Raw genomic sequence first — 21,622 nt, forward strand, 5'->3', positions numbered from 1 at the left:
CCCAGTACTCAGGCCCCAAACCTAGAAATCATCACGTATTCCTTTCTTTTCCTCACCTCCAACATCTCATCCATCACAAATCCTGTCAACTCTATCTCCAGAAGGCCTCCCCCATCAGTCTACGTCTCTCCAGGGCCACTTCTACCTGTCTGATCCTACCCTGCATCACCTCACTCCTGGAATCTACCCTTACCTCCTAACTAGGCCCTGTTTCCTCTTGTGGTACCCCTGAACCCCCACACACAATTTGTTTTCCTCACAATAAAAACTGTGTGGAAAAAAGCAACCGTAAAGCAGACCATGTCCATCTCCCACCCAGAATCCTTCCCCACACTTAGGGCAGAGCCTCACACCTCCCTGGGACCAGAGGGCCGTCGGGACCCTCCAGTACCTTGTATGGACCTCCTGGCCCACTGTGCTCCTGCCATGCTGGCCTTTGGGGTTCTTGGTGACACCAGCTCCTTCCCACCGTGGGCCTTTGCACTGGCTGTGCCCTCACCTGGCATGGTTGGCTCCCTGTGCCCTCAGGTCTCAACTTAAAGCTGTCTTCTCAGAGGGGCCCTCCCTGAAGAGCCCCGCCACAGCACACACCCAGTTTTTCTCGTGTCACCCCCTGTCCCTTCTGCATCACTGTTACTCCCATCCAACAACCTGTGTTCCGTACCTCATGCATTCAGCAAACATTGATCGATTGCTTCTTGTGCCAACCAGACGGGGCATGTGTTTATTCACCCTCAGTAACATGTCTGTTTCCTCTGAATGACTTAAAAGCCTGTGAAGAGAGGGTCACATAACCTCCGGGCCTGGCATGGAGGAAGCATTCAATAAATATTTGATTTGCAGGATGAATACGAGCTGCACAGTAATATGTACTCAGGAAATCGGAATTGGCCAATACAACTTCTTGCTTAGGTTTCATGGCTTTTGGGTGGCCAACACTCCAAAGTGACCCCAGTGCTGGGACCAGTCAGACCCTGTCTATGCTTCTCTAGATCAGAAAGGCCTCCTATGTGCAGGCCTAAGCTCCGTGCCAAGCTCTGTCCTGCCCCAGCCCACTCAGCTGTGGCACTCAGTAGCTAGCCACGGACAGGTCAAAAGGCTGCCCTACCCACAGCTAATGTCCAGCTGGCCCTGGCTGGAGGTCATCCACAGTACAATCAAGTGACAAGTCTCCCCCAGTGCCCGTAATTCCCTTCTGTCCAAGTTTCCCAGATACCCAGGGTCTCAAAGCCATGCAAGGAGAGCGCTCAGGGAGCCAGCACACCCCGTGCCCAAGGCCTGTGCGCTCCAGCCCGACTTCCCAACCCCTGTGAGCGCCCATTCCTGCCTGCCCTGTGCCCAGCCTGGTCCCAACATCAGTTCCGGCACTGACGAGCCGTCCCGGACACTGGCCAAACACATGGGCCGTGGGGTCCGGCAAGGCAAGGCCGCCTCACATTCGCCTGACACCCACCAGCTCTGTGACCTTGGACAGATCACTGCACCTCTTGGAACCTGTTTCCTTCTCAGAAAAACGGAGACCATAAAAACACTGACCTCTTGGGCTGCTAGGGCAGTGCCTCCTGCCCCTCCTGCCCTGTGGGCCCATGAGGTCTCACCAGTGCCAGAGCAAGGGGCAAGGTGGGAGAGGGGGAACAGCTCCTTTCTGGCAATGTTTCCATGGCTAATTTCATTACCAGAAATTACAGCAAAAGGATATGAATCAGCACAACAAACAGGTACAATTCAAGCACCAGGTGTGTACTCCGCTGGGCCCCAGAGATGGAGAAAAGTCCTACCTCCTCATGGAGGAAGGTAGCCAGAGGGGGAGAAAGACCTATAAACAGAACCGCGGAGCTGATGAGCTGCACGCTGCATAATGATGACTGCGGAGAGTGCTGGGAATACAGTGGAGTCGTCAATCCCACTGTGTGGAGTGATTCGAAGGAAGGGGAAAGATGAGTTTGGTCCCCTCCACTTCCCCAAAGCTCTGTGCCAACCACGGTCCCTGGACTAGCAGGACAGGTGGGTGAGAGGTGGCTTGCAAGACTCCCTACTGTTGTTACCAACTACATAGTTTACAGGGGCCACTGGGAGTCACAGTATCACTGACAGTAAGGTCTGTGCACCATGAGATCCGTAATTCATTCCTCCAGGTCTGCACATAGTTCCCAGCAGATCAAGAAACAATAACAGCATCTGAAGGATGGAAAATTCATTTAAAACAGAATCTCCAAGCAACTTTTGAAAAAGCCTCATGGCTCTGACAGGCTGGGAATCACAGGGCTGGCAGCAACTGCAAAGACCAGTGGCTTCCAAACTTGCTTCTGAGCTCCAAAGCCATTGCTCAACTGACATTCACCCGTCCACAAGCCCAGTACATAAAACTGATGCAGAAGGGGCTGCTCGGCTGGAAACAGTGCCCAAGCTGTCTGCTGGCACCCTATCTCCTCTCCTCCAGCCCGATGGCCCCCAAGGCAGCTCCAAGGAACCTCTGGGTCTCCATGAAGCACTGATGGAAAAACCGCAAGTGTGGGCCAACCTCTCTGAGTAGATCCGGGAACACAAGCCCCACAGAAGTCACGCTCTGAATGGCTCCGGAACACAAACCCAGTTTTCTGACTCCACACTAACACTTCTCGCTCTACTTTGCTAAGGCTAGATCTGTGGAAAATTGCAATTTAAAGAAACAAGGCTCATTTCTGAGCACCTACAACCGAATCCCTAAGTATTTTAAAGGTCCCTAAACTAGCCAAGTATGAAACAGAGCCCAGCCCCATGGACTGGCAGAAAGAAGTTCGGAAATGAATTGCAGAAACACAGCTGACAATTCCATATAGTTTCCTTCAGTTCCGTGGGACATAAACAGGTCTTGAAAGGCATGGGCTGTGTGGCTGTGAGAGACCCTGGACCAGGCAGGCCAGGAGGTGAATGCTAATGAGCAATGGAAATAGCAATTACTTCCCCCATGTCAGGCACTGTGCCAAGCTGGGGAGGATAAAGAGGTCTGAGATATTTTTAAAGTATTTTTACAGCAGAAAAACTTTCCTACAGACTCAATTATATAACTATCAGACTCCACCTCTGAGCTGAAATTATCCAGGGCCTACAGGAAAAATAAATAAATTTTCCGTACATGAGGGTCACAGGTTTCTCCAGAGAAACTCAGCTATATGGCCAGCAACTCGGGGCAGCTGTGAACCATCAGCCCAGAGACTTGCCCCAGGGAGGGTTGGAGGCTGCAAAAGTGTACCAGCCACACCGTGTCACTGCCCAGCCATCTCACACGATGCTGTGGGGTCCAATAAGGTGCACTCGCAGGCCTTCCAGTTACATCAATGTCCTCACAATGTCCTTGTCCCCACATGGGACTGAGGCCACTGAAGGAACAAGGATGCTTGGAGAAAGTTGGGGTTCCTGTGGCCAGGATCCTCACCTGACCCTAAACTGCTTGACGATATAACTGGCCTGCTGCTAGGCTCCTGCTTCCACACCTGTAGGCAACAAGCTATTATTGACTGAGTCACTATATAAAGAGCTCTGCCCAGGGCTCTGGGTGGAGGCAGAGACAAGGAGGATTACAGACCTGCAGACTGTTGGAGGCAGACATAATTCTAGTGCTCGACCTATCGCCGGGGGGACAGCCGGGTAATAAACCCCTTCACCCCAAATAGGTTCCATTGTCATTCCTTGGTCTCACTGAATCCATAGCTGAAACCCACTGGCAAGACAGATGCCCAGGGAGCATTTCATTAACCCACAGGAATCCCCTGTCATTGGCAAAGGGCAGACAGGGAAAGCTTTCTGGGGCTTAAGGAATGAACCACTTCACCAATGAAATGACAACCAAAATCAAAGGAACAGATTTAGGGAGATTAACTTACAGCCCAGGTTTTTGTCAGCCTGAAGATGGGTGCACTTTGTAATGCTGACACCACAGACATGAGAGAATGAAGGTTGTTGAGTTCTAGGAGTTTCTGAAAAAAAGATATGGAATAGATTATTTTGCTGCTATAAACAACAGAACAAAAAACATGCTCAAGTGTTACCAAATGTCATATTTATGAAATTCAATTACACTTAAAAATATGTTGAAAATACAATTCTAGAAAGTTCATAGAAACCATATGCTCTTTTCCTCTCGAACTGTCAGAAGGTGAATCTGCATCTAAAACATGTGCAAAATTTCTTAAGCTGACTTGCCTGGTTGCTCGACAGAAACATGGCTCAGGATAAGGTTTGATAATATCCTTTATGTTCTTTTTTTAGACAAATCGGAACTGTCCCAGCAGGCTTCTGTAAACTGAAACCTCAGCTGTGCAAACAGTATCAACGTGGGTCTTCTGCGATTACCTTTAACACCCGGAATGAGAGAGGCTGAGGAGAGATGTTATCAATCTGCATGATCCTCCCAGCTGGGAAGATAGAACTCTGGCTCTCAATCACCTGACCATGCTCCTTGGAACCAGACCCCAAATTAGTGAGAACATTTGGATTCAGTTCAGTCTCAGACAAGGCCCTTTCCATGGAGGACAACAGAAGGGAGACACAGTCGAGAGTAAGTGCACAAAGACAGAATGGCTGTTCTTGGCTTTCTGCTAAAGGAAGCCTGCTAACAGGACTAGGGTCCATTTCTCATTCGTGGGAGTCATGAAGTATGGGTTAGTGAGCAGGCTCTGGAACCAAGAGACCTGGTTCCAACCCCAGCTCACATTGCTTGTCTGTCCTCCGGCAAGTCATCTCGCCTGCTGAGACTTGGTGTCCTCATTTCTCAACCGAGGCAGGTAACCCAGGCACCTGTGTGGCATAGGTCAGTGCACATAAACTGCCTCGACCAGTGCTGGGCACCGGGGTGGGGGCTCGGTGAGGTGCAGGCTGCTCATTCGTTGTTGGGAGTACTTGTTCCCCCACCCTCATCACCTTCCTGAGCACTTTCGAGTTCAGACGCCCTCTGGTATGTCTTTCCGGACCATGTTCGCCGGTCCACGAAGATGGGGCCCCCGCCTGTGTGTTCACACAGTAACTCCTTAGCACGCTGGGCTGTGCTGGCTTTTCCATGCCTCGCCTCGCCCTGCACTGTATTTCCTGGGAGTGAAAATGAAGCTGTGCCTGCCATCATATCCCTAGGGCAGCACACAGCAGGCCCAGTCTGGGCCTTATGCCTGGGCCTATGGCTCTGTTCCTACTCAGAGATTCTCCCTTACCAAACAGGTTAATACTCCACTTCATACATCTTGTAACATTCTCTAATTGTTTCCTGTGGGCAATAATAGATTCTCTGAGAGAACCGATTCCCTCCTCTGGATCTAAGTTGCTATGCTCGTAATTGACTTCCTTTCATAGCTGAAGGTCCTTTGAGGGATTAGTTCACCCCTTTCATTTTATAGGAGAGAAACCAAGGCCCAGAGACAGGAGTGGGCTTGCACAAGAACACACCAGGGCACAGTGCCAGCATGATGGTCCACCACGGGAAGAAGGCAGAGGTTTAGGAGGCATCGTATTGAATTCCTGGGGTGGGGACGGTAAACTCATTTCCAAAGTGAAAGCACCAGGTGGGCTTGAACGTCATCCCACTTCCTTTCATGGCCCAGCATGACCTCACTGACAGCAACATCATTCAGCCTAGCATGGTTCTAAGTACTTCAGAGTTACAGGACATAAAAGTGCCCATTGCCCCGGACCCACTCATCAATGGGTGCACTCCACCGTCCCCTGAGGGTCAGTGGAGCAGCTCCCCGGAAGGCAGAGAGATGTGCCCCAGTGGACTCACTGTGGGGCCCTGGCGCGGACACCTTTTTGCCTCTGGAAATGGGGTGATTAATGTGAGCCTTTCAGTACTTCACAAAATGCTGAAATGAAGTTCCAGCCCACTGGTGCCTGGCTCGGGCAGGGCCTGGTACAGGTTGGTGGGCCTAGGATCTGGGTGGGTAGATAGGGCAGGCATGTGCAGCAAGCAGTGACCTGGACAGAACGGTGCTCTGTTCCTGCCATCAGCAGCAGGGTATGCGGAGGGGCCGGCAGGCTGTGTGAGGGTAGCGAGGAGTCCAGGCAGGCCCGTGGGGTCACCGCTTGGGCTGGTGGAGGTGGGGGTGTGGGGAGGTAGGGCAGGCACGAGCCTGGTACCCAACAACTGGCAGAGACAGAAGCTCTCAGGTCAGCGGGCAGGCGGTGGGAGGATGGGCCAGCAGGGTGGTCAGGTCCAGGCCTTTCCCTCCAGATGGGGAGGGGTGAGATCTGCTGACTAGGGACAATGCTGTGCAGGATGCGATGGTATCACAAAATCCATCAACCCCCCGCACTGGCCAAATCTGGAGGAGGATGAATGGATCCTGACGGAGTCCCTGGGGCCTCGTGGAGTCTGTAAAGGGCCAGCTAAAGAGAATGGTTAGCTGCCAAAACCATGGGGCAGCAGGGCATGCTGCCCATGCGTGCACAGAGGCTGGGAGCCGAGGGGGCAGCCAGGCCGGTCGTACAGCTGCCTCTGGGGAAGTTGGGTCACACCGCCTGTTTGAGCCCTGAGTAAACTGTCAGCAGGCCATGAGCAATACAGCTCCCAAAGCACTGGGGAAGCACATTTGTGAGATTAAAAAAAAAAAAAAAAGAAAAGAAAGGAAGAGAAAAAATATAATAAAACAGCTTACCTTGGCTATTTTCACAAAATGGCTCAGGATTTCTGCCCTTATTTTTAAAGTCTGTGCTGTCAGAATTTCTCGTACAACCCAAAAACTGACCTGTAAAATCGAATACACACATACACACATACACACACACACAAACAACAGAAAAGTTGTTAAATTGCAGACCACCCGTGCCCGCCTTGCCCACCACTGCTAGGGGATTTCCAAGAGGTTGGGAAATTGGGGGAGCACAGCCGAGGGCTGCGCGAGGTCGGGGGTTCCTTCATGATGCCCACCCTGCAAATGGGTCCTTTCCTCAGCACCTCCTCTCCAGCACACACAGGGCTGCTGTGAGAAGTAACCACTTCCATTATTTCCAGGGGCTGCTGGGTGTCTCTCTGAAGGTGCTGCAGGAAGTTTTGAGGTGAAGCAGCCTAGATTCCTGCTCAGATGGATCCCAGCTGCGGAGAGCCTATGGATGGACAAATGGCCATAGGGACATGCCTACTGGCAGCTCCGCCCATGCGACCCACATCCTCAGCCACACCTGCGATGGGAAGGCTCACCAATAATCACACAGTTGCAAAAACCTTAATTTCCCAGGAGAGGTTAACTCAATAGTTTGAATGATACAAAAACATCTTCCAAATTTCCATAAGCAGTGAGGGTGAAGGGCATGTTTCTCAGAGGACAGCCTAGGCCAAGGGGATATACAGGTGCTTCTGGTTCAGAATATCACTCATGCTTGACCTCTCACATAAACCAATATCCCTAAGCCCCGGAGTCCCTGTGGAAACAAGAAAGGCGTCTAGCAGTGTATAGTTGACTCACATGACACCTCAATGAAACACAGAAGGGACTTTATGCCAAGAAATGCTGGGAAGTGATTAGCTCCCTTGTTTATGTTTCTCAACTGTAACAACAGTTCTATGTGAAACACAGATGCCAGGAGGGCAATGATAGCCCTGCAAAGAAGGGCGCCAACTGGGCAGAGTATGGGCGACATGTGCAATTAAAGGGGCATCTAAAACCTCTACATTTTGAAAGAAAAAAATAATTCAGGATATTCCAGGGTTAACAAAGCACATTTATTGCAGCCAAATATCTCTTTACAGAAACACTGTCACTCTTCAATGAGAAAACAAGGAACAAGTAACCAAGGATCAAAACTTTGTTTTTCATAATAAGCAGGAATATTATAGAAAAGTTTTCTCTAAGTAATTATCTGTGGTTGCCTCCAGGACATCCCTGGGTTTCCACAGAATAATTTTTTCCAAGGAATTCTAAATCAAGTTCAAACTTAAATGTTTACTAGCCAGTTATGGAAGATTTTCTGAACACCAGATGACATGCCCATAAACCTTATATTTTAACATGCACATTCTTATGCCACATAATCTCAAGTGTGATAATTTACATGTGTAATTTAATAGATTTCTGCATGCCAAAAAATCACACATATTTAAGGCATAATTATGGAACATGGCAGAGTTGTCTCTGATCCGCAGCACGTGGCATGCAAAGGCAATTCTGAGTCAGTTCAACAGACTCTCATGAAGCCCGTAACTGCACGCAGGCTGTAGGCACTCTGAGTCCTTGCCTGATAAGGACGTGACCAAAGGAAGTGGTGGCATTGCCCAGAAATCACCGTATTTAAAGGGCAAACTAGTGATTGTGGCCATAGAAGTTCACACCAAGTGAACTAGAATATGGGGAGGTAACGAAAGAGGAAGGTTTCTTGGAGGAGGCAAGCCTTCAAAGATGGACTTTCAACAGGTGATGATAGGACTGAGGTATGACTGAATACTCCAAGACCAGGGAGAGCTGAGGAGACCAACAGTGCTCTGTGGGGCCAGGATAGAGAGATTGAAGCGGGGAAGGGAAGGAAAGGCCAGACTGGGGGAATCAGGAGCAAAAAGGTGACAAGAAGAACCTCAGACACTATTCCACGTGGGGAGAGTTCTGGCGACTTTGAGCAGAGGACTGGCAGTTTAGATCCTTTTGCAGGGGCAGGATCACCATTAGGAAGCCGATGCAACGGTCTAGGTGAGAGACAGGAGGCCTAAGCTAGGGCCATGCTGAAGCAGTTGGAAGAAGGGGCAGGTAAGAAAAATACTGCAAACGTAGAATCAGCATAGTTTTAAACGTTTTTTATTCTCTTTTCTCACTACCAAATCGAAGAGAAGCTTAATACAGAAAACAAGGCAAACAGAGATAGCACAAAAGCAGAAATCATTCGCAACCTCATTCTCACATAGAGACCACCACGATAAACACTGTGGTATGTGTCCTTCCAGTCTTTTCCCATACCTAGAACATATGTTTGTCTTTTTCAGTTAAATTGGTGTATATTAATCATATTATCAGAAGAATTTCTATAAGTGAATAAATCTTCTACAATATAACTTTAAGCGACTACCAATATACCTTAGGGATATATCACATTAAGTAACCCCTTATTCTTGGATAGTATATTTCTAATTATTTTATTGTAATAAACAATGCTGTGGGGAACATATTTATGCATATATATTCATACATTTTTAATGAAGATCTTCAGATAAATTCTTGTGAGGTGGAGTAAATAAAAGTATGTGTACTTTTTTTCAAAAGTGTATATATAAAAACTTGACCTCTAAAAGTTCTGTTTATCCATCGACAAGTTTGAGCAGCCCTGAGTTCCAATTGAACAGGCAAAGGCCAGTCATTACAATTCTCAGAAAACTTTACTAACCTGGACGAAATAATGTTTCACTATTTTCTACTTTGTACTTCTTTCATAACTACTTAACAATATTTTTTAACTTTTGGTCAGTTTTTTGTTACAAATATTTATAGACCATTTGTGCTATTTGTCCTGTGAATTACCCATCCATGTCCTAAACCCATATTTCTATTGGGATATAAGAAAATATATAAAGAAAATACATTAACCCTTTGTGAATCTTGATACTTTTATGCACTGTTTGGGGGAGTATAATATATTTATAGGACCATTTTGAAGAACAATTTCAATATATCTTACAAGATGTCAAAGTTATTTTCTCCCTAGGATATTTATTTTATGAAAATTCAGAAATTTAGAGGGATGTTTGTACACAGATTCCCTGAAGCAGTGTTTAAAAAGCAGAAGAATAGAGAAAAACAAAATGCCCTATAGGAAATTGGTTACATAGATAATACTATCACCTCAAACTTTGGAAGGAAGTCACTATCAAAGGATTCTTCTGCATAGGAGGTTTGTCCATTCTCTCCCATTTATTTATTAAATCGTTTATTTATATCAGAATGGACTCACATTTATTTTATACTTTGGGTTATAAACCAATACTATGTTATTTATTTTTTTGCTCAAATTGTGCCAACTTTGGGCATCGAGAGCTCTTTCAGTTGGCTTTGTCCTTTTGACATACCCTTTGCACTGTTTTGGTTTGTTTGAGCATTTCCTTACTTTCTGGCACTACAAGATGCTACAGGCTCATCTTACACATGTCTTGTCCCAGTCCTAAACCAGCCACTTCCCCAAGAATCCTTGCTTCCTTTTATGACATAATGATTTTAGAAACCAGGATCTGGGTGCTGGGTGTGCTTATTGCTACTTGGGTATCATTTCTGGTCCTCTCAACCTCAAGAGTAAGGAAATTGTGTGCGTGTATGTGTTTGTACACCAACCTATGTATGTACACCTATCTATAAACACTTCTATATGTAACCATCTGTATCTACATGAAATTAAACATGAGTCAATACTGTCGTCTCCCACTCCAATCCATCACAATAAGGAGGGATCATTCTAGCCTTCTCCCATTGTTTGTCTCTAACTTTCCACTCCAGAAGTGAGAAACCTGGTTCCTGCCACCTGCCATCCATTTCCTTAATTGTTCGATTCCAGTACAAGGTACGGTATAACAGCTCCAGAATTGTTACCCATGCCCCTTGGGAAACAACTTTATCAAACAGAGTCAGTGCTTACATACAGTTCCTTTTGTCTTTGGTCTAACAGACCCCATTAATTTTCAGTTACTCAGGCCAGCACCTTTTTCCCTTGCCTCCTCAGTGAGGTTGTCCCACACATTTATGGTACAGTTAGACTCTTTTGTTATGCTCTGCATTCCATTCTGGGATCCCTTAATCTCCACGGTGAATATTTTTTTTAGATTTGCATATACTAAGGTTTGCTCTTGCTGCCATGAAACTCTATGGGTTTTTATAAGCTCATAGTGTCATGCATCCAACATCACAGTATCATACAGAATAGTTTCACCGCTCTGAAAACGTCCTGTGCCTCACCTACTCGACCTTCCCTTTCTCAAACCTCTGGTAACCACTAATTCATTGACCATATCTATAGTTTTACCTTTTCCAGACTGTCAAAAAGGGGAGGGGGAGAGTAATTATACACATGTTGCCTTGTCAAACTGATTCTTTCACTTGGCAATATGCATTTAAGATTATTCCATGTCATCTAGATGGCTTATTCTTTTTTTTGGATGAACACTCTTCCTAGATCTACCAGGTTTTCTATCCATTCACCTATTGAAGGACATCTTAACTACTTTCAGTATTTGACAATTATGAATAAAGCTCCTATAAACATCTGTGTGCTGTGTGTATGTATAGATGTAATATTTCAAATAAGCTGGATAAATATGTAGGAATGCAACTGCTGGATCATACAATTTTGCATTCCCATCAGCAATGAATGAGAGATTGCACTGCTACAGATACTTGCCAGCAGTTGGTATTGTCAGTTTTTTTTTCTTTTTAATTTAAGCCATTCTAACAAGTATGTAGTGTTTTGCATTTCACCAATGACAAATGTTGTTCAGTGTCTTTTCATATGTTTTTCTGCCATTTGCACATCCTCTTTGGTGAGGTGTCTGTTCAGATCTTTTGCTGATTTTTTAATTGTTTTTTTTTTTGTTGAGCTTTAAGAGTATATTTTGCACACATATCTTTCATCAGATGTGTTTTGCAAATATCCTTCCAAATCTGTGCTTTGTCTTTTATGTCTCTTAAGAGTGTCTTTTGCAAAGTGAAAAATTTTAATTTTAATAAAATCCAACTTAGCAATTTTTTCTTTCATGGATTGTACTTTTGGTGTTACATCTAACAACTCATCACCAAAGCCCATGTAGATTTTCTTCTGTGTTTTTTCCTAAAACTTTTATAGTTTTGTCTTCCATATTTAGGCCTATGATCAATTTTGAGTTAATTTTTATGAAAGGTCTGAAGTCTGCATCTAGGTTCAGTTTTTCACATACACACAAAAAAATGCTCCAATTGTTCCAGCACCATTTGTTGAAGAAATAACCCATTCTCCATTGAATGCCCTCATGCATTGTCAAAAATCAGCTGACAATATTTGTGTGGGTCCATTTCTGGGCTCTCTATTCTGTTCCATAGTGTTAGGTGTCCATTCTTTTGTCAATGCCATGCTATCTTGATGATGGCAGTTTTACAGTCAGTCTTGAAATAAGATACACTGAGTCCTCCAACTTTGTTCTTTTTCAGTATTGTATTGGTTATTCTAAGTCTTCAGCCTTTCCATATAAACTTTAGAATCAGTTTGTTGATTTTTATAGAATAGCTTGCTTAGATTTTGATTGGGATTGCATTTTACCCCATAGGTCAAGTTGGGAAGAACTGACATCTTAATATTGAGTCTTCTAATCCATGAAGATGGAATATCTATTTATTTCAATCTATTTAGATTCCTTTCATCAGTGTTTCATAGTTTTCCATATAAAGAAACTAAATATATATATGCATTTAAGATTATTCCATATATATATGTATATATATTCTTTGTTAGATTTATGCCTAGGTATTTCTTTTGTGTTCATGTGCTATTGTAAATAGTGGCTTTTAAAAATTTCGAAGTCCAATTCTTCATTGCTGGTATATAGGAAAACTTTTGTATATTGATCTTATGTCCTACAACCTTGCTATACTTACTTATTGGCTCCAAGAATTTCTCTTATTGAAATACAGTTGATATACAATATTATATTAGGTTCAGGAGTACAAGATTTGTAATTGACAAAGTGATTTGACAATAATATGCATTATGAAATGCTCACCACAATAAGTGTAGTTACTATCTATCACCAAACAAAATTTCAATTATAAAATAAATTAAATCACAGGGATGAAAAGTACAGCAAAGTGAATATAGTCAATAGTATTGTAATGACTTTGTATGGTGACAGGAATTTTTTTATAGATTTCTTTGAAATTTTCTGTATAGGCAATCATGTCATCTATGAATAAAGACAGGTTTATTTCTTCCTTTTCAATCTATATATCTTTTTTCCTTGTCTTATTGCACTAGCCATGGCCTCCAGTACAATGTTGACAGGGAGTGTTACAGAGCTTATCCTTGCCTTGTTCCCAGTCTTAGGGGGAAAGCATCTAGTGTCTCACCATTAAGATGTTTGCTGTGGAATTTTTGTAGATGTCCTTTATCAAGTTGAAGACATTTCCCTCTATTCCTAATTTGCTTGAGATTTTCTTTTAATCATGAATAGGTGTTGAATTTTGTCAAAGCTTTTTTGAGTCAACTGATACGATGACATGACTTTTCTTCCTCAGCCTGTTAATACAGTGGATTACATTAATTGATTTTCAACTATTGAACCAGTCATGCATTCCTGGAGTAAATCCCACTTGGTCACAGTGCTAAGAGGTGTTCAGTATACATAGGCTATTACCACTATTTGGTTTTGGTGGTATAACTAACACTGGAGTTTACCCACTGGGGACTAAGATATCTCCTGGGAAATGCCACAAGAGTATTACATATAAATAAAGCAGAATAGTTATGAACACTGAGACCTTTATTTAGTTAATCAACCACAAACAAAAACAATCAAAGAACAAAGAAAAATCCAGGCTTAATATCATCATTTCTCATGAGAAATCAACTTTGTCACAACTTTCTTATACACTCATTCACAGTTTTCTTAGAAAGCTGGAATTAGAAGGGAACTTAGTAGCCCCCCTTCCCTGCCCCCCACCCCCACACTGGATGCTGTTCTACACACACAGTGATAAAGTTCTTTCTGGTCTCTGCCTGAACCTCGTGGGGAGAGAACTTGCATTGGGACCAAATAACTGCCTTCTGCCTTCCCACACCTACCGCTGGTCCCTGTACTTAGTGATTAGGCCCCGTAAGTCACGTTTCATCAACTTCCCCATAAGAACCTCTCCGTTACTTGAAAGCCTGGATTGTCTCTTCCCTGAGTATTCACATTGCTAGATCCCTCACCTGATCCGTGTGTGACATGCTCTCTTCCCCCTGGCCCTCTGGCCCCTGTGATCTCGACGTGCCGCTCCTATGTGACGATCCTCCTCTACTTCACGGGAGGCACCCAAGACCAGAGAGCTGCCCAGGAGCGGTTGGATAAAGCATAGGAAAGTGGGATCGCCGCACACCTATTAGACTGGCTAAAATTAAACAAAGCGAAACTGATGATACCAACTGCTGGCAAGGATCTGAAGCAATACAAACTTCTCTTCTTTGCTGGTGGTAATACAAAATGGCGCAGACATGATCCAGCAACTGCACTCCCAGGTATCTACCCAGCTTATTTGAAATCTGATGATACAACAAAACAGCACACAAATGTTTATAGCAGCTTTATTCATAATCATCAAAAATGGAAAGCAATTAAGAATGTCCTTCAGGTGAATGGATAGGCAAACTAGTAAATCCATACAATGAAGGAGTGTTCATACGAAAAGAAAAAAAGAATAAGCCATGTAGTCATATAAAGACATGGGTAAATGTTAATACTGCTAAGTGAAAAAAACCCAGTCTGAAAAAACTATATATGTATGATTCCCTTTTCCTTTCGACATTCTGTTAAAGGTAAACCTGTAGAGACGGTAACGGATCAGGACCTGGTCCGCTTTCCTCTCCATTCCAAACCCTGCTTCTTCCTTGGACAGCTTCAGCATCATGCAGATGACCAGGGCCGCAAGTCCCCCTGACCGCTTCAACTTCAGCAACTATTACCCGTCTACTAGGTCAGTCACCTCTTCCTCATAATTACTCAGGCTGCCTACATTGGAAACCTTACATTTCAGTCTTGGGCCACAGCCTTTTGACTTTCTAGAACTTACCTTCTCCTTGACCCCCTGCTGTGCCCATCCTTCCCTCTCACCATACCCCGGAGGCCCTGGTAGCCCTTCTCCTCCACATCCTTTTCCTCTTGAGCAGACTGATCCCCTATCATTTCAGCCCCTTCTTTGCCAATATGTTAAGTTCCCTAGTTTCCTGGTCCTTCAAAAAAATCTGCTTAGCTCCCCCTAGCGCAGGTGGCTCCAACCTCTTGCCCTCCTAGGCCCTCACTCCTGGGCTGCAAAGTGCAGTGAGAGAAAGCCATCGAGCCCTGCGCACCGGAGCCCCTGCAGAAGTCGCTGTCTCTGTCACCTGGGCCACCGCCTCTGCCCAAGAGCCTTTCTCTGTCCCCACAGTCAGTGCCCTCCCTTCCTCTGGAGTAGCGTTTGCAGTCCTTCCCGAACCCCTATCTTCCCACCCGACCGCCTCCCCCTTCACCTCCTATTTCACTGGACTTCCTTGCTCCACACCTACAAGCGGGCCTGGGTCTGCATCATCCTTTGACCACTCCCCTCACCCTGAGGAGGCCCCGGGGGTTTTCCCCAAGCTCTCCCCACTCTGGGACTACTTTTCATTAGTCCCTCTCTCTCCCCATCTCTAACTTTTCCTGGTCTACTGGCTCCTTCCATTCAAAATATGAACATCCTCCAGGCTCTCCCCGCTGAAAGGAAAAAGGGCCACCACCTCCCGGGGCATCTTCGACTCCTCCAGCCACGCCCTCCTCTCTTCCCCCTCCTTGGGAGCCACTGTTGTGTGCGTCCCCGGCTTTCTCCGCTTCCTCACAGGTCCCACCGTGCAGGCTGCTGCAGCCCAGCTTCCATCTCCCGTCTGCGCAGAACTGCCCTTGCTGGGCTCACCGGCACGCCCGTGCTGCTGAGGGTGAGGGGTCGTTCAGCCCGGCCTTCGTGGGCCCGTGCTGGAGGCTCCCTCTTCCCTGAGACACTGATGTCCAGACACCGCCCTTTCCGGGTGCTCTCCCTCCCCCACCCCCAGCTGCTTTTTCTCATCTGCCCATCGCTTAAATCGCCAGGTTCTCACTTGGCCCCTCCTGCCTGAATGAGCTCAAGGACTCCTGGGGCTTCAAACACAGATAACCAGTTGCAGCACCTCCAGGCCAGACCCTTCCCCTGACTTCCAGACTCAGCGAGCCCACCTGCTGCAGAGGTAAGCCCGCAGGCCCAAAACCTAACTCGTCTCCTATCTCACAACCCCTCCTCCTTCTGGATTCACTGCCTCAAAAAGGAGAGCTGCCAGGTTCCTAAGGAGGGCCTTCCCTCACTCTTCCCTCCACCTCCAACCACCAGCGTCATTCGGTCCCCTCATTCTCGCGAGTCCAGCCACTTCACATCTCTTACCACTTCTCTCTCACACGATTAATGGAACCTACCCCAGTCTGGTCTCCTGGCCCCCCTTCCTACTGCCCACGCCTCTCCTCTGGCTTCCCTGTCCTGGTGCTGATTCCCTGGACTGTAAGCACCCCATCCTGTCTGTCTCCCGCACTAGACTATGTGCTAACAATGGCAAGAGCTGTGCCTGGTTTACTACCTACCCCTAAAGATAGCACAGAGCCTGCTACACATCCAGTAAATGCCTATTCAATACATAAATAAATACACCCAGAAGTAATAGCCCCCAAGTGATAGTGGGTCTATACACCATGGGAAGAATAACTGAGAGAGACAGAGCACCTGGAAGAGAGGAGCATGCTAGCACTGTCTCCTGCTCTGAGACAGATGAGGTCTGGAAGAACAGGAGGTTTTTCTGGGGTAGTGTTCAGAAAAAAATGGGAAGCCCCAAAAGAGGACACTCACCAGCTGTGACTTTGAGCCAGCTGCTCCACTCCCTGGGGTCTCGGTTTCCTCATCCATAAAATGGGTTTAGAGTATCTACCTCACTGGACCATGTGAAACTAGATAATGAAGGTAAAATTCTTAGCATATCTGATTTAGTAAGTTGAGCCTAAATGCTCATTAAATGTTCTTTAAATAGTCTCAGCTAAAGCCAAGATGACGTGGGAACAGTCAGTGATCAGGCTGATGATGCCTGGGAGCTCAGAAGGCAGGCAGGGCTGGAGGGTGATGGGCTGTCAGCAGACAGCTGAGCAGAGGAAGCTCAGAGCAGACGGAAGAGTGCTAGAGAGAAGAGGGTCTGGGGTGGGAACCTGTGTTTGCCGTTCAGTCCATCACCCTCAGCTTCTTGCTGTCAGAGCACCCCAACTTTCCTTGAGGTACCATCTCTCCTCCATTCTCAGCCCATTTGGTACAGACATTATCCTCAGCCCCCCACAGCAAGGCCCACTTCTGAGACTTGGCCAACCAGAGCCCCTCATCTTCCTGGCCAGAGTGGGACACAGCTGGAGCAACTGGACATCAGACGATAGAGATGCTGAAAACAGAGGCAGGACTTTCCTGCTGGGGTCACCCTGAGAACCAGGTGTGAGAGGGGCCACTGACAGCTGCCTCACAACCGCAGAGGAGGAGGCTGCCCAAGAGGGGAGCCAGTGCGGAGGGAAGCAGGAAGCAGAACCGAGAGGGGCAGAGGGCAGCGCCCAGGTGGGCTGGTGCTGTCTGAGCCCCCGGCAGTATGTGAAGTCCACCCTCTCCCTGGACTTCGTTCCAGAAGCCATTCAATTCCCTTTGTGCTCAGGCAAGTTGGACTGAGGTGCCAGGCCTTAGGAACTTAATACACGAGTCCATGAGAAAACCGAAAGCAGGTCTCCAGCACAAAACGCTGGGAACCTCTGGCCTGTCCAGTCTCGGTTAGTACATGAGTCCTGAGACCCAGAGACAGGAAGGGGCTTGCCAAGGCCTCCAAGCAGTTAGCGGCAGGGTCTGGACGAGGGCCAAATTCTCCTGATTCCCTCTTCATCTTTTCCTAATTCTTCAGCATCTTCAGGGCATAATCCCAACCCTACCACCATTAGTCCCAAGCCCAACCTCCTTTCAGCTCAGAGCTCCCACTACTCGGTACCTTTTTTAAAGTCAGCATTAATTGTTTAGTATGTGTCAGTGCTGAGCTAAACCCTTTACATCCATGATTCCCATTTAATCTTCCAAAATCACTTGAAATGATTCTCCCTATTTTATAAATAAAGAAGATGAAAGGCTGAAAGACACCCTGAGATCAGACAGCTAAGAATCTGTAGGGCTCAGATGCAAACCCAGGTCTGCTTGATTCCTGTGACCACAAAGCCTAGCCTGTCATCCACAGACCCTTCAGTGTTCACGCTCAAACTTCAGGGGGCGGGCAGTGGATCCATTACACTAAGTGCAAATTTACATACCTGTGCATTTATCCGGGAGCAGATTCATATATGATATTGTCAGATTCTCAGAAGAATTCAGACCCAAAAAAGGTTGAGCACTTCTGTTCTCTATGGTGGCCTCCTTGGGGTTGAGAGACAAGCCTGGCCCTAACAGACACTTCCATCTGAGCCACTTTAGGAACAAATCCCAAGGGACTCAGTCCCCATGGAGAAGCAGACAAGTCTGAAGGGATGGACCAGGACACTGGTCACTGGACTTCTGGCTTGGCCACAAGGAGCCTCAAATTTCCTGGCAACCTCCTTCCAATCAGCTGCTTTCCAAATTCCTTTTTTTCCCCAAAAATGTTTGGATGCTTACTACATGTCAGGTACTGGGCTGAGAACAGCTCACACATCATTTCATTTAGACTTCTTCATAACAACTTCATGAGATTACTATTCTTCACAATAATCTTCGTAACAGCTGTACAAAGTGACTACTATTATTATTCTCATTTACATATCAAAAGAGTAAGTGAACTGCTTTCCTTTATCTGGAGTCTGCTGAGGAGCCTTGTTCTTACATATGAAACTCTCCTAGGAGGGGATGCCAATCAGTTTGTCTCAGAAAAAGCAGCCCCAGTGGCTGACCAGGCCTGGCCACTGGCCAGTTTTCAAACCAGAGCTATTAGGGCTGCGCCCAGGAGCCACTGCTCTGAGTCGCTGACAGGCAGGCAGGAAGACCATTTCTCAGAGTGTTCTGTTTCGGAAAACCATTTTAACTTCTGGCTCTCTTCGCCCACTAGGTCTGATCCGGACACAATGCAGTTGTTCACAGAAAAGCTGCGCCGCCCTTTGCCAAGCTGACCTGGCCTCCGCGTGCAGAGCAGATTAGATCAGATCCTCCACCAGCCCTCCTGCGGGAGCTCTGTGGCTGGTCAGAGGTGGGACTGCACTGGCTCCCAGTCAAATAGTTTTGCTAAGGAAACTATGAATCCCCTGATAGCATGTCCACATCTGTTCTTTTTTTTTTTTTTAAGACTAGGCTCAGTAGAAAAGAAAAAGATTTTGAAAAGAAACAGAAGGCTTCAGAACTTCTTTTCAAAACAAACAGTGTATCACCCCTACAGCAGATGCCTTTCTTAGTTCCTATGATAACTCCTAAAACAATAATGCCAGCTCCAGCCTTCAGCTTCGGACTACAAGCTGGTGCCTCTCGGAGACTCCCACATGCTTGGGGTGGTAGCCCAGGCTGAGAAAACCTGGAGAGGGCTGAGCAATGGTGATGCACAGGACCCAGCATTCTGAGAGGTCAGGCCCAGCTGCAGGGAAGGCTCAAAGGGACCCCAGGCTCATCACCCAGAGGTCCAGTCATAACATGCTATGCAAACCTCTAGGCCACTGTCCTCATGTGAAGACAGAAAAACAAGAACAAAGAAGAAAACAGCACCATCTGGGGGTTTGATCCATTCAAAGGGGGTCTTGCAACGTGCTTTCTATTGAAGATCATGTTCTGGCAGGTCTGGCTGAGAAATCAGAAGCCCATTCCCCTCAGCTGGTCTAAGTCCCATCATCATTCCAGTAAGTGGGGATGAAGTTCTTCATGCCTGGAGTAAAAGTTCTAGTTGGACCAAGTCAGTTTGTAGTAATACATGTGGGGCTGGTGACCACGCCATCAGGAATGGAAAGAGATTCAATTCAGGAGTCTTTTCTGAGCACTGCATTCATTCATCCCACATACACGTACTAAGCATTCATGATACGCCTGACATTGGGAAGGGTGATGGGAAATGCAGTGATGGACAAGAGAGACCTGCCCCCAAAGAGCCCACAGACTAGCAAAGAAGATGGACCCTGAAGAATTACACAAAGTGAGGACACACAGAGAAGTACAGGACACAACCTGGGAACGTCCGATGGGGAGACCTTATACAGGCTGGGGACGCACAGAAGGCTCCCCAAGGAAGGCTGAGGTCAGATGGGAGTGGAACAGAGGGGAAGAATTCTGAGCTAAGAGGAGAGCACACATAGGGACCTGAAAGACAGAGGTAAGGAGCACCAGGAAGGAGAAGGAAGGTCAGCAACGCTGGAGCCTGCAGAGGAGGGGGAGGAACGAGAGACCAGGCTAGTGGAGGAGGCGGAGGACAGAATCATCATGCAGGACCTTGCAGAGCAGTTAGGGTATTTGACTGTTAGCGTAAGTGGAATCGGTAGCCACTGAAGCAATTTAAACACAGGAAAGATGTGTTCAGTTCCAACTGCTGTGTGAAAAAGGACTATGATGGCACAAGAACCGATGAAGGTAGGGGTTCAAAAGAGGGGTCTGGACCTGGGCTGGGTCCTTGGGATTGAACCCTAGCAGGGCTCCCAGCCTACAGGTGACAAAAGATTGCTATCTGGACAGGCACATGCAAGGGGGGTTTACTTACCTGGTTAAACCTCCGGGTAAAGGCCACAACGTTGGGGGCGAGACTATGTTTCTCCTTCTTACTCCATCCACAGCTGGCTAGTTCCTAGGAAGCACAGAGTCAATTTCAACAGTGATTCCAATCGGGATGCAAAACACACCAGGGGCATCTAACAGGAATGTGGACACAGAGGTGGGGCAGGGCTGAAAGCCTTGGCCATTTGTGTCTTCACTGGGGTGGGAGAGGATTCTCCCCCTCCTCTGGAGAGGAAGCTGGGTCTGCAGGCGGAGATGCACCAGGACCTCTAGAGGCTAGGCTGAAAAGTGGGACACTGTCCCCACAACCCTGGCCACGTTTCCTCGGACTTCTGAGCCCAAATATTCTTAGTCCCACTGCTGCCACTCTGCTGTGGGACCAGAAGTCCCATCTTCACACAGACTGTCTGAGAGAGGACATAACATTTTAACTAGCAGGACTTACCTACCCCGGCAAACTTAAAATTAAATCTGGCTGGAGAATCTCAGCCCACATAGGCCACGTAACATCCCCCATTCCAGGAGCCATGGAAAGCCCAGGTCCAAGCCTGAAGTCGGCCCCTTCCATCTCTCATAACCCAAGGGACAGAAGGAGAGGTGCTCTTTAATATCTTCAGGGGTGCTGTCTGTTTCCAACAGATCTAGCATTATCATTTGGATAATCAAATTACCTAAATTTTACCTATCAGTAAGGCTGGTTCCTGTCCAAGGGAGATAACAGGAACAGTTTAATCTGATTACTTGGGGACATATAAAAGGGCCAAGGAAAAGCGCCTGTCCAAGTGCCCAGCATTCTCAGCTTGTGCTTGGGGAGCCCTGGCAGAGAGCGGAGGCAAGGAGGCCAACTGAAGGACTCTACCTCAAAGTTACAAGATCTTTTAATTCATACCAGGCCCAAGTATTATTAATAACGTTTTTTTGCCGCACAACTGAAATTTTGTAAGAGCTTTGGTGAGAGTCAGCTGCCCACCAATCGGAAGAGATGCCAATCAGGGTTTATTAGGAAGTCAGGGAGGGAATCAGGAATGGCCGAAGACAAAACTTGTCGGCTGAACAGCTGTGCTAAAGGGATGTACGTCAAATGCATCTCAGGACCCAGCTGTGAGCCACACACAGGCACTTGGGATACAAGATGAAGGTCCTTGACTTGAGGATGCCTGGGAACCACCCAGAAGCTAGGAAATACAGCTCCTTGTCCCAGCTGCCTCACTTCT

The 21,622-nt window shown here is 46.8% G+C and overlaps 1 protein-coding gene across 25 annotated transcripts in view; it reads right to left on the minus strand.

Annotated features, from left to right (window-relative positions):
- RALGPS1 (Ral GEF with PH domain and SH3 binding motif 1) overlaps window positions 1-21,622 on the minus strand; it is a 270,250-nt gene that overhangs the window by 152,319 nt on the left and 96,309 nt on the right. For 23 of the 25 annotated variants that reach the window (XM_073224311.1, XM_073224325.1, XM_073224316.1 and 20 more), the window contains 3 exons: window positions 20,395-20,478; window positions 6,621-6,710; window positions 3,864-3,956 (listed from right to left, as the gene is read on the minus strand). In XM_073224311.1, coding sequence (XP_073080412.1) covers window positions 3,864-3,956; window positions 6,621-6,710; window positions 20,395-20,478 — 267 coding nt within the window. Of the gene's footprint in view, window positions 1-3,863; window positions 3,957-6,620; window positions 6,711-6,892; window positions 7,069-20,394; window positions 20,479-21,622 lie in introns of all 25 variants that reach the window. The other 2 variants (XM_073224343.1, XM_037008138.2) reach the window with 1 other exon arrangement.

Source organism: Manis javanica, chromosome 2 (genome assembly GCF_040802235.1).
Source record: "Manis javanica isolate MJ-LG chromosome 2, MJ_LKY, whole genome shotgun sequence".
In the NCBI taxonomy this organism is placed as follows: Eukaryota; Metazoa; Chordata; class Mammalia; order Pholidota; family Manidae; genus Manis; species Manis javanica.